The sequence below is a fragment of the Ailuropoda melanoleuca genome, chromosome 12 (assembly GCF_002007445.2).
Source record: "Ailuropoda melanoleuca isolate Jingjing chromosome 12, ASM200744v2, whole genome shotgun sequence".
NCBI lineage: Eukaryota > Metazoa > Chordata > Mammalia > Carnivora > Ursidae > Ailuropoda > Ailuropoda melanoleuca.
Genome location: NC_048229.1, coordinates 54,332,315 through 54,346,099, shown reverse-complemented (window position 1 = coordinate 54,346,099; position 13,785 = coordinate 54,332,315). Strand labels below are relative to the sequence as shown.

Here is a 13,785-nt window from a genome sequence, read left to right as displayed (position 1 = left end):
GGACCTTATCTCAGACTGGCCGTGGAGCTGGTAGTGAGTGCTGTGGGAAGCTTTGGGTGGTCCTCCTCCATCTCTCAGCCTCTTCTCTATACGGAGGACCGGAGGACCGTTCCCCACTTGCAGCCTGCCATCTTAACTTCTGGCTCTGCTAACCGTCTTCATAATCCTTGCCGGTGTCAGCCCTAAAGTAGAACAGATATGCCTGTAAGATTTAGAAGAATGGGGGGAATCCTTGCTTTCAAACAGCTTATGCGCTCCCTGAGACAAGAGACTATAATTTTCCATTTTGCACATGCGCAAAAGCAGCAGAGAAACAACATGCCAGGGAGCTGGGCTGAGGTGGGGACTGCCCCAGGACTACTGAACAGTCCAGAAAAACTGGCTATGTTATCAGCATTTTCAGAAAATCTTTTTTTTTTTTAAGATTTTATTTTTTTATTAGAGCACACACGTGCACACACGAGTGGGGGGAAGGGACAGTGGGAGAGGGAGAAGTAGACTCTGAGCAGAGAGCCCGGTGCAGGACTTGATCCCAGGACCTGGGGATCATGACCTGAGCTGAAGGCAGATGCTTCACTGACTGAGCCATCAGGGTGCCCTGGATTGGATGTTTTTTTGATGTTGAGGTATCTCTGCGGTATCTTTGGCCTTTTGCATCTGTGATCATTTTTGCACATTGAGAAAGTTTTTGTCTTTATATCTTTAATCTTCCTTTTCTCATTTTGTATTCCCAAATTGCTTTTCTTTTCCTTTTCTTAATATTAGAAGGGCTTTGAAGCTTGAGCATTAGTGGTTAAGCACATATATTTTATTTAATTTGAATTTTTTTTATTTAAACACTTTTTTAAAAATTTAAATTTTAGTTAATATGCAGTGCAATATTGGTTTCGGGAGTAGAATTCAGTGATTCATCACTTACATACAACACCCAGTGCTCATCCCAAGTGCCCTCCTTAATGCCCATACCCCACCTCCCTCCATCAACCCTCAGTTTGTTCTCTATCAATAAGAGTCTCTTATGGTTCGTTTCCCTCTCTTTTTTTCTTTTCCTCCTTCCCGTATGTTCATGTTTTCTTTCTTAAATTCCACAAGTGAGATCATATGGTATTTTTCTTTCTCTGACTTATTTCACTTAGCATAATAGCTCCATCCACGTCACTGCAAATGGCAAGGTTTCATTTTTTGATGGCTGAGTAATATTCCATTGTATATATACACCACATCTTCTTTATCCATTCGTCTGTCGATGGACATTTGGGCTCTCTCCATAGTTTGGCTATTGTCAATAATGCTGCTATAAACTTTGAGGTAGCATGTACCCCTTCAAATCTGTATTTTTGTATCCTTTGGGTAGTAATTCAGTTGCTGGATCGTACAGTAGTTCTATTTTTAACTTTTTGAGGAACCTCCAAATTTCTCCAGGGTGGCTGCACCAGTTTGCATTCCCACCAACAGTTCCCCTTTCTCCGCATCCTTGCCAACATCTGTTGTTTCCTGTATTGTTAATTTTGGCCGTTCTTACAGGTTATGAGGTGGTATCCCATGGGGGCTCTGATTTGCATTTCCCTGATGCTAAGTGAGGTTGAGCATCTTTTCATGTGTCTGTTAGCCATCTGGATGTCTTCTTTGGAAAAATGTCTATTCATATCTTCTGCCCATTTCTTAACTGGGTTATTTCTTTTTGGGGTTTGAGTTTGATAAGTTCTTCATAGATTTTGGATACTAACCCTTTATCAGATGTGTCGTTTACAAATATCTTCTTCCATTCCGTAGGCTGCCTTTTGGTTTTGTGATTGTTTCCTTCGCTGTGCAGAAGCTTTTTATCTTGAAGTCCCAGCAGTTCACTTTTGCTTTTGTTTCCCTTGCCTTCAGTGATGTGTCTAGGAAGAAGTTACTATGGCCAAGGTCAAAGAGGTTGCTGTCTGTGTTCTTTAGGATTTTCATGGTTACCTGTCTCACATTTAGGTCTCTCATCCATTTTGAATTCATTTTTGTCCAGTTTCATTCTTTTACATGTTGCTGTCCGGTTTTCCCAACACCATTTGTAGAAGAGGCTGTCTTTTTTTCTTTTCTTTTTTTTTTTTTTAAGATTTTATTTATTTATTTGACAGAGAGAGAGACAGCCAGCGAGAGAGGGAACACAAGCAGGCGGAGTGGGAGAGGAAGAAGCAGGCTCATAGCGGAGGAGCCTGATGTGGGGCTCGATCCCATAACGCCGGGATCACGCCCTGAGCCAAAGGCAGACGCTTAACTGCTGTGCCACCCAGGCGCCCCAAGGCTGTCTTTTTTTCATTTGATATTCTTTCCTGCTTTGTTGAAGATTGGTTGACCATATAGTTCTGGGTCCATTTATGGAGAACACATATTGATAGAATTTTTTATGTGCTAGATGTTTTTTTGGGGTCTGGGGATAAAACAGAAACCACAGATATGGTCTTTGCTTTCATGCAGCTTGTGGCTTAATGGAGGAGATGAACGTAAATTAGCCAGTCACATTTCTGAATGTATAACTATAAATTGAGCTAAGTACTCTAAAGGAAAGGAACGTGGTTCTTGAGAACTTGTAGCAAAGGAATCTGACTCAAGCCTGGAGGAAGTGACTCTTGGCGATGAGTAGGAGTTGAGTCAGCAAAGCAGAGTGATCCTTTAGCAGGAGGGAATGGGGTGTGTGGAAGGAACTGGAAGAGAACTAGTCTGACCAGGACTTAGAGCATAAGAGGTGAGTGGTGTTTGCTGAGGCAGGAGAAGCAGGCAGGAGCTAGACCCTGCAGGGGCTTGAGGGCCAGTGGAAAATGTGAGAAGTCGCTGAAGGGTTTTAGGAGGGGTTGGGGATCAGATTTGCAACTTGAGAAGGTCGGGAGGACTAGTTAGTAAGGGCTGCAGTGACTCAGGCGTGGATTGAGAATAGCCTGGGCTACGATGGTGGAAGGGGGTGGGGACAAATGCACAGATCAGAGGAATTGGAGGTGTGTGGTGTTGCACTGGCTGTGAGAATGAGGTCTAGGAGAGGAATCAGGCATTCTGCTGGTTTTGTGGCTGGGGAACTGCACGTATAGTGCTGCTGTTAGTTGAGGTTGGAAGACCAGAGAATCCATACATATTTCTCCAGAGGAGCTTGGAGACAGTTGGGAAGACTAACTCCAAGAGCATACCTTAGTCTAGAAGAAATCTAAAGCACACGATTAGATTAAGTTTACGCTTTCCTTTTTTGATGAAGGCGAAATTCACATAACATACAATTAACCATCTTAAAGTGTACAATTCAGTGGCATTTAGTGCATTCAATGTTGTGTAGCTGCCACTTCTTTCTAGTTTCAAAACTGTTTTCATCATCACAGCGTAACACCCCATACTCGTTAAAGTAACGAGTCCCCATTTCTCCCTCCTCCATCACCGGGCAACCACGAATCTGCTTTCTGTCTATGGATTTGCCTCTTCTGGACAGTTAATATAAAAGGAATCCTACCTTTTGTGACTGGCTTCTTTCACTCAGCCGAATGTTTTCAAATCCAAGTTGTAGCAAATATCAGCACTTCGTTCCTTTTTATGGCTGAATTTCAATAATTTTATAATTAAATAATTTATTTACCCATTCATCTGTTGATGGGCATTTGGGTTATTGCTACCATTTGGCTATTGCAAATAATGCTATGATCAAATCTGTGAATGAGTGTCTGAGTACCTGTTTCTAATTCTTTGGGGTACATACCTAGGAGTGGAGTTCTTGGGTCGTATGTAATCCTATGTTTAACTTCTTGAGGAACCACCAAACTGTTTTCCAGCAGCCACACCATTTTACATCCCACCAACAATGTATGAAGGTTCTAATTTCTTCACACTTTATACTTCACGTTTATTATTTTTTCTGTTTTTCTTAAAGCTGTGCTAGTGGGAAGTGGTATCTCACTGGGATTTTGATTTGCATTTCCATAATGATCGTCGATGCTGAATATTGTGCTTGCTGGCTGTTTGTATGTCTTCTTTGGAAAATGTCTATTCAAGTCCTTGGCCCATTTTTAAATTGGCTTGTTTGTCTTTTTGTTAATAAGTTCTAAGAGTTCCTTTGTATATTTTGAATACTAAACTTTTATTAGATGTATAATTTGCAAATATCTTCTCTCATTCTGTAGCTGTTCTTTTCATTTTCTTGACAATATCCTTTGATGCACATAAAGTTTTCATTATTATGAAGTCCAATGTACCTATTTTTTCTTTGGTTGCTGATACTTCTAGTGTCAGATCTAAGAATCCATTGCCAAATCTGAGGTCATGAAGATTTACCCCTGTGTTTTCTTCTAGTAGTTTTATGGTTTTAACTCTTATATTTAGGTCATTGGTCCATTTTGAGTTAATAATTTTACATGAAGTGAGGGAGGGGTCTAACTTCATTCTTTTTACACGTGGTTGTCCAGTTGTCTCAACATTATTTGTTGAAGAATCTATTCTTTCCCCATTGAATGGTCTTGGGACCCTTGTTGATATCAGTTGGCCGTAGATGTTGGGTTTATTTCTGGATTCTCAATTCTATTCCAGTGGTCTATATGCCTATCTTTATTCCAGTACTGTGCTGTTTCGAGTATGTTTGTAGTAAGTTTTGAAACTGGGAAATGGTGAGTCCTCCAACTTTCTCTTTTTCAATATTGTTTTGACTGTTTGGGGCCCCTTACAATTCTGTATGAATTTGAGGATCCACTTTTCCATTTCTGCAAAAAAGGCCATTGGAATTTAATAGAGATTGCGTTGCATCTGTAGATCGATTTGGTGAATATTCCTTTTAACAATATTACGTGTTCTAAGCCATGAACGTGGGATGTCTTTCCTGTTAGTTAGGTCTTCTTTAATTTCTTCCAGCAATCTTCTGTGGTTTTCAGTATCAGGTCTTTCATCTCTTTGGTTAAATATATTTCTAGGTATTTTATTCTTTTGAGTATTATTACAAATGGAATTGCTTTCCGAATTCCCTGTTTGGGTTAGAAACATAATTGGTTTTTATGTGTTGCTCTGGTACTGTGCAGCTTTTCTGGATTTGATGATCCGTTTTCTAGGAGTTGTTCTGTGTGTATGTTTGGGATTTTCTCTCAGGATCACATCTGCAAGTTGAGTTGGCTTTACTTCCTTTTTTACAATTTGGAAGCCTTTATTTCTTTTTCTTGCCTTACTGCGCTGGCTAGGTCTTGCTGTACAATGTTGTATAGCAGCGGTGAAAACAAGCATCCTTTTCTTGTTCCTGAGCTTAGAGGAAAAGCTTTCAGTCCTTTCCAATTGAGTGTGATATTACCTGTGTGTTTTTCATGAGTGTCCTTTAAGGATATTCCCTTCTGTTCCTAGTTTGCTGAGTATTTTTATCACAAAAGAGTGTTCAATTTTGTAAAGTGATTTTTCTGCCTCTATTGAGATTATCATATTTTTTTTCCTTTGGTCTAATGTGGTGTGTTACACTGATTCATTTTCTTAAGTTCAACCACACTTGCATTTCTAGGATAAGTAAATCTCTTTTGTTTGTGGTGTGTGTCATGTTTTTAATGTGCTGTTGGATTTGGTTCGCTGCTATTTTTTTGAGGGTTTTTGGATCTATATTCATAAGAGATATTGGTCAGCAGTTGTCTTTTCTTGTGGCATCTGTGTTTGGTTTGGTATCAGGGTGATGCTGGCCTCAGAGTATTTGTTAAGAAGTTTGCTCTCCTGTATTTTGGAAGAGCTGCTGTAGGATTGTTGTTCATTCTTGGCATTTTTGGTAGAGTTCACCAGCGAAGCCGTCTGGTCCTGGGCTTTTCCTTTCTGGGAGATGTTTAGACTGAGGCAGTCTCTTTACTTGTATAAATCTGTTGCAGTTTTCTATTTCTTCTTTTTTTTCTTAAAGATTTTATTTATTTATTTGAGAGAGAGAGGGAGAGAGTCCATAGAGAGAGGGAGAAGCAGGCTCCTGACGCAGCGCTTGATCCCACATGACCCGAGCCGAAGGCAGACGCTTAACTGACTGAGTTACCCAGGCGCCCCTTTCTGTTTCTTCTTGAGTCAGTTTAGGTAATTTCAGTGTTGGTAGAAATTTACCCATTTTCTCTATATTCTCTAATTTGTTGGATTACAGTTATTTCTAGCAGTCTGTTAGAATCCTTACCATTTCTGTAAAGTTGGTAGTAATGTTCATACTTTCATTTCTTTTTTTCTGTACTTTTATTTCTGCTTTTAATTTTTATGTCTATTTTTTTCTTAGTCTAGCTAAAAATTGTCACTTTTGTTGATTTTTTTTTTTTTTAAGAACCAGCTTTTGAGGACACCTGGGTGGCTCAGTTGGTTAAGCATCTGCCTTTGGCTCAGGTCATGATCTGGGGGTCCTGGGATTGAGCCCCACGTTGGGTTCCTTGCTCAGCAGGAAGCCTGCTTCTCCGTCTGCCTGCCACTCCCCCTGCTTGTGTGCGCGTGTGATCTCTCTCTCTCTGGCAAATAAATAAAATATTTAAAAAAAAACCGGCTTTTGGTTTCATTGGTTACACTGTTATTTTTCTGTTGTGTATTTAATTACCTCTGCTCTGATCTTTATTATTTCTTTCCTTCTTCTGGCTTTGGGTTTCTTTGCTCTTCCTCTAGTTCCATAAGATACAAAGTTAGGCTGTCGATTTGAAATCTTTTTTCTTTTCATGCATTTTTAGTTATAAAATTTGCCTCTGAGCATTGCTTCTGCTGTATCCCATAAGTTTTTCTATGTTGTGTTTTTGTTTTCATTTGTCTCAGAGTATTTACTAATTGCTCAAGTGTTTGGTGTTTAAAACACTCACCTGCCTTGGGTTGAGTAAGCAGACATTAATAGGACCTCTTGGTTTGCCTTACACTGTAGCTTTGGTTAATAGAATGGGAACAGGATTGTGGGATGATAGTTGTTTTGTGCTGGTTTCAGCTTCTCAATAATCAGTATTGGAGCTGCACTGGCCCTTGTGGTTCATATTAGGACTGCAAGACACTTAGCAATAACCATCAGAGAACTTTGGAGAAAAAGGGTTTATACTCATAGGTCTTGGAAAGTACATGGAACGCCTGGGGCCACACAGTGAGGTTGTCAGTAGGATGAAAGCGTGGGCCTAGGGTTCTGCTTTTATTAGGGTGGAGGGTGGAAGCCCAGGGTTTTGTGCACTCACTGTTGGTGAACTTAAAACATAAGAATAGAGGGGCGCCTGGGAGGCTTGGTCGATTAAGCATCCGACTGTTGATGTACAGTCAGTTCAGGTCATGCTCTCAGGGTCCAGGCTTCGTGCTCAGCAGGGAGTCTGCTTCTCTCCCTCTCCGTCTGCCCTTCCCCCCACTTGCCCATTTCCTCTTAAAGCACAGGAAGAGAAAATAAAACCTACCTTACTTGGCCAGTTATCAAAATCAACCAAGATCTCTCAAATCAATTGGGGGGTTGCTGGCTCCTTCATTTAGTCTTGTGGCTGGCAGGATGTTTATTTGAGTCGTCTGGGAGGTGAGTGCCTCCTCCATCAAAGCTTAAAGTAGGCACTCGCACTGCAAAAAGAAAATCCCGCTGTCAGGGCTTAACACTACAGTAATTAAGGGCAAATGCATTTTAATTTGTGATAAAACTAAGTGTCTAGATTCCAGCAGATTGTATAGCTAGATAATTTGTTTTCATAGATGTCTTTATAAGATTTCAGAGTCTGATGACTATTTCATTGCACCGAAGTATCATACTTAGAAGGGGGAGAAATACTCTTTCGATAGGGTATTAATATCGTCATAGAGAAAAATACCTGTTTTCTCTGAGGTTTGGTTTCTTTAGCTGGGGAACTCTAGCATTTTATTTTTAAGGCCACTGTATCTGATTGTTCTCACCTTGGAGTTTTCAGGCTATTATATTTGACGTGGGAGGTTTTTGCAGAATACAAAACAAAATTAGGCTTGCTGATGAAAAGTGTGTCACAGTGTAGCATTGTTGGAAGGTGCCCAGGATCTTAACATACTTCTGCAGTCCCACATAAGGCTAATTTTACTGGTGGTGTGATTTAAGGGTGTTCATGAGAGAAACGGACTTTAATTAATTAATTAACTCTGTACTTATTATGAGGAAGGGAAGCCAACTTTTAAAAAATGTAATCATTTATCTGATTGGAATGATCACAAACCAGGTACTTTATAAATAGGTGACGTGTATTTCAAATGTGATAGAATTGGCTGTAAACACTCATCTTTTTGTCACATTACTGTCATAAACTCTTCTGGGGCATGGATAGTAAGAAAGAGCTCCATCCTGGCCTCAGGACAATACTTAAGTACTGGTAGGTTGCCAGAGGTTCTGGGGATTGGGGTGAGGCTCTCCTTCATAACATGATATGTGCCCATGTCCCCAGATACTAAAAATGACACAGAGGAAGTGAGCACTTTTTATTCAGTCCCTCCTTGAACTCTTAGAGGAAAGATAGCATGTTATGGGATGGGAAGGCTTCTTGAGATCATAGAAGAAAGGTAATGTATCATTACAAAATAGGAAGGAACCTTAGAAATCATTTCATCCAACCTTCTTGGTTTTGTTAGTTCATTTCCCGTTAATGGACAGCACAAGTAGTTATTGCGTCTGGCATAATCAGGGCATTGTCATTTCCTGAGAGAGAGGGTGAAAGAAGCTGCCAGCCTCGTTGGGAAGGCAGAGTACAAAGAGTAGAAGGTTGGAGAAGCTGAGGTGGTGGGCGTAAGGGAGTGGTTGTAAGTAAGTGAGATAAAGAGGAGTCTGAGGACATGAGGGGTTGTGATGCTTGATGCGAAGGTGGTATCATCGGGGATGGGTGCTCTTAGCAAATTAGGGCCTCAGGGTGAGCTGGAAGGAGAGGAGCTTTAGTTAGAGTGAGATCTTCGAAGTCAAGAGTTTGAAGAGAAAGCCAGGGTTATGACCATGGTAGTGGGTAGCGGAAGTAGGGTGAGAGAGCAGATCGCTGGAGTAGACGATTCAAGTTCACGGGAGGCCAGGGTGTTGGGTATTCGGCCACAGGGCTTTTGATGTAGTCCAGTGGAGTTGGAAGGGAAGATGGCAGGCCATGTGATAGAGTCTTACTTGAGAGGGGTCATGACCAGGAGCTCACTAGGTGACCATGTTATGTTGAAGAATTAATGTTCACAGCAGAACCCACTAGAAGTATATGAGTGAAAAGGTAATGTCAGCAAGCATTTCTCAATATTTAAATCTCACTATTGGTAAATAGAAGCCAAAATTGCAATACATTTGCAACATTCAGAGTGCTTCTGGTGAATTCTCACAAAATATGCTAAGGATATCTTATCTTTGGACTTTTTGGTAGCTCCTGCCTTCGTTCCTGGCTAGAACAAGACACCTCCTGCCCAACGTGCAGAATGTCTCTTAATATTGCCGACAATAACCGGGTCCGGGAGGACCAGCAAGGAGACAACTTGGATGAGAATTTGGTGCCGGTAGCAGCCGCCGAAGGCCGACCTCGCCTAAACCAACACAATCACTTCTTCCACTTTGATGGTTAGTTTCACGCTCTAAAACCGTACCCGAGGGGCTTTCTCCCCTAAGAGGATGCTGTTTTAATTATAAATTGCCCTGTGTAGGCCGATTGTAAATTGGTGTAGGCCAACTTAATAGAAATCTCTCCCTCTTAATTGAAAGTGTTCAGCAGGTGTGGATAGCCCTGGGGAGTTACTCTGTGCCAGGCATTTGCTGGATTCTGTGAATATGGGGGTGGGGGGTGGAGGAGGTGGTCTGTGTACTGACTCAACCATGCCTATGGGGAGCACACTTCATCAGTCTGATAGTAACCGTCACTCATAATTTATTGCATCCGTGGAGTACTTCAGCATATAATGCGGGATCGTGGAGCAGCCTTTCCAGTGAATGTCAGAAGCAGAATCTGAGCTGGAACCTTTTCCTTGTCCATAAAATATGAATGTTCTACCTCTTGGCAGGGTTGAAAGGAGGTGTAGTAAAAACTACACTTAAAATTCCGAAGCCGTGGCCCCACATCAGGGGCTGGCTGACCATCTTTCCTTAACTCACGTTGCGATAAGCTGTTGTGGATGCTCAATTTTGAAACCACTGAGTCTGTGAGTTCCTGTTGGTTACTGTAAAACACGTGTTCCTGAAATTTTATTAGGAGATGTGCTGTTCAGAGCTGGGATTTGAGTTTCCGAGGGTGGAGCTTGGTGGGAGCCGTGGCGTGTGGGTGAGACCCCCGATGGGGGGATCAGGGATGGGAGTCCAGCGCCGAGAGCAGGAGGTGAGGCTGCTTGGCTGGCGGGGCCGCAGCCGCTGCAGGGCTTAGAGGCGGCTGCTTTGCTGGCTGTCAGTTAAGGCCTCTATACGCCAGCAGATCTTGCACATGGGGCCCAGCTGTGTAATCTGTTACTTTATGAGTTATTACTAAAAACTTAGTCAAAATAGAGAAGTCAGCTTTGTTTCTCCCTGGTAAGTACATGAAATAAGCATCCAGTTTTTTTTTTTTTAAGATTTTATTTATTTATTTGACAGAGAGAGACAGCCAGCAAGAGAGGGAACACAAGCAGGGGGAGTGGGAGAGGAAGAAGCAGGCTTATAGCAGAGGAGCCTGATGTGGGGCTCGATCCCACAAAGCTGGATCACACCCTGAGCCGAAGACAGACGCTTAACCGCTGTGCCACCCAGGCGCCCCAGCATCCAGTTTTTTAACAGGCACATTTTGTTGGGCAAGACCTTGAGATAGCCCTTTCGCCTGTTTCTATATTCCATGCCTCAGTGTGTCTTTGTGAAGGAGAGAAAAATAACCCCTAAATGTGCAGCTTGATAGCAAGTTGTTTCATGGCCAATACTTGTTTTTGTTGCTTTTTAGAGATTTTATTTATTTGAAAGTGAGAGGGGGAGGGAGAGGGAGAGCATCTCAAGCAGACTCGGTGCTGAGCGTAGAGCCCGACTCAGGGCTCGATCTCACGACCCTGAGATCATGACCTGAGCTGAAACCACGAGTCAGATGCCCAACCAGCTGAGCCCTCCAGGCGCCCCTGGTGTTTTGTCTTAGGGTCCCCTTTTCTTAGGGAAATGGCAGAAGCAGCAGACTTCTTGGTGCCTTTTGTCCACAAGCCTGTGGCACGGGACTCTGAAAAGAATTTTGAATCAAATTAGAAAATCAGGGTCTCCAAATCAGATGATTAAACAGAAAATATTTCTTGAATGTAATTGTGAAAGTGATGTGTCCGCATGACTAGTAATCGTGTGTAGTGTGAAGGAGAGGGCCACAAACCCCTCCGTTGTAGCAGCTGTAGAACCTGGAAAACCGCCCTACTTGCCAGGCTGCGAGCGGATTGACCTGTGGGTCCAGGGCCACGGGAGAGCAGGAGAGCCTGGTGGTGAAGTGTTCTGGAACCTGACTGTCTGGTTTCAAATCCCGACCCCCATAATTAAATTGTATGATCTTGGGCAAGTTACCTAACTTCTGGGTGCTGTGGGGACAAAATACTAAGGGAACCAAGGCATCTCTCAGAAGAGTAAAATGGGGATCAAAATAGGTGGTATCATGTGAGGTTTTAGACATGCTGAAGTGAGCTAATCCGTGTGAAACACCCGGTACAAAAGGCCTGCCTGTAGCAGGCCTCAGTGGGACCAGCTGGTGTCCTGGCGTGGCTGACGCCAGAGTAGACAACACGGGGAAAGGGATCTCTAATTTGTGCTGGGTTCTTGCTTGTCTTAGGGTCCCGGATCGCCAGCTGGCTGCCGAGTTTTTCAGTCGAAGTGATGCACACCACCAACATTCTCGGCATTGCGCAGGCCAGCAACTCGCAGCTGAACGCGATGGTAAGGAGCGCGGCTGCCCCCGCATGGCTGCGAGCCGGAGGGGCTGGACGGCGTGCGCGGTGCGGGTGCTCTGTCCCGGCCGAAGAGCACGATCTTCCGGGGCGTTGTCCATACTCCCTGGGGCCCCTCAAATTCCTGTGTTTTAAAACTTGAAACTGCTTTGGAAACCAGCTTTCATTTTCACGTGTGGCAGAGAATGAATTTATCCTTTTCTGAGCCTTGCCCCGCCCACTCTTTCGTGAGCTAGGCCGATCTCGGGGCTCTCCTTGATTGTAGCCAGAAGTGTTTGGAGATGTAGTGACTAGAGAGAATGATGGGCCGTCTATTAAAGTTGTATTAGGCCTAGTAAGTGTGTTTTCCTGCCCCCCGCCCTCCCCCAAATAAGTAAGCACACACACGTCTGCGGGTGTACGCGTGTATACCTTGAGATCTGGAGGCACACATACTGTTGGCTCAAGGATAGTCTTCAAATATTCTTTGTATTTTCTAAAGCTTTATCATATAGTATGTATTTTTGTTCCGTTGAGTTAGGGAAATATGTGTCATTACCATTGCAGTTTAGTGTCACCGTGATCGTAAATGCAGGCGTCTTAAAATGCTCACTGTCTTCGCCCTGCTTAGATAGGGCCAGTGGCTGACCTGGACAAGCCAGGTCAGTACTTCAGAGCGTCCCTGGTTCATTTGTTCGTTCGTTGCTTAATCTTCGTGAATTTATTCAACAAAGCTGTCCTGAAAGTCCGTTCCTGCGACAGGCAGTGTGCAGTGTAGACAGTCGCGTAGCCCCTGCCATACAGACAAGGTGGGTATGGGCACCTCTCCCAGGAGGTGTCGATTCTTGCTGGGGAGACTGGTTATACACAAGCGAGTGGGGCCTGCCATACGGCAGGGCGTGGGGGGAAGGGCTGTTAGGGGAGGCGTCCGAGGCGTTCTCTCCCAGGGGGTGATACTTCAGCTGAGACCTGCAGGACGAGAAGGAGGCCGTGCCAGGTGCTGCGTGTGGACTTCGGGCTCTGGCGGCTCTTGAGCTCTGCAGGCGGGTCACCTCACCTGCTCCCTACGAAAATCAGCCTCCTGGGCACGTGAACCTCTAGGACTAAGTTGGGGTGTTTAGGGTTCTCAGATAGGCTCTGGCTGTTCTTCCTTCAGCTCCGTGACGGATTGGAATAGCCTATTTTTAGCACGACAAATGTACTGGACCCATACATTTTTAATAAAGATCCAATATTGAACTCAGTGGATTTTCTGGAAGAAAAGCTTTGGTCTAGTAAAATGAATCTCGGGCATGTTTTTATTTGGGAACTGAAGGGGAAGCTGTTTAACAGTAGAGAAAAATGGATTCTTCTCCACTTAGCTTTGATTTGACCTGTAGGAAAAAATGCTCCGCTCCCATTCCTATAAACCGCGAGGGGTCCCAGGTGTTGGGGGCGGTGGGTCCTGCGGCTGGACTTTGCTTGTCTTGCCCTCCCACCCCAGTGAGACGCTAGCAAAGCTTTGCTCATGTTTGCCCCTGATCTTGGCTCCCAAGGCCCTGATGCTGGATGCCGTCCCCTCCTTCAGCTGTAAGGCTGTGCTGCGGTGGAGCTCATACCCAGGAGTAACTTCTTGGTGCCTCGAAAGCAGTCCTGTTTTTCCTGCTCTTTTTTTCTTTTTGATTGTTGGGGCTTTTCCACAAATAAAACCATGAATATTAGCATTGTAAAATGAATATACATACATGAAAAACAAAACCTGGGCCCCTTTGATGTGAGTATGGGGGGTGGTGCGCGGAGACCTGTGCCGTCTTCCCCTACATCCCCAGCTGCCGCTCGGAGCCCGACGTGGACTCGCCGATGTTTCTCGAGTGCGGTTTGAAACCTAAACAGCTCTAGTGTCCTGAGTTTACGCTCCTGATCTTTTTTCCTGGGTGTGGTATCATTTACATAGTAGATTCACCCTTTTAGCATCCGATTCTGTGCATCTTGTCAAACTCCTACAACTGTGTGCCCGTCACTGTCCTCAGGATCTAGAACAGGTCCATC

The 13,785-nt window shown here is 43.8% G+C and overlaps 1 protein-coding gene across 1 annotated transcript in view; it reads left to right on the top strand.

Moving 5' to 3' along the window:
- Positions 1–13,785, top strand: part of AMFR (autocrine motility factor receptor) — a 41,232-nt gene that overhangs the window by 19,570 nt on the left and 7,877 nt on the right. Inside the window, exons 9-10 of the mRNA XM_034638457.1 lie at positions 9,282–9,472; positions 11,664–11,767. Coding sequence (XP_034494348.1) covers positions 9,282–9,472; positions 11,664–11,767 — 295 coding nt within the window. The remainder of the gene's footprint in view (positions 1–9,281; positions 9,473–11,663; positions 11,768–13,785) is intronic.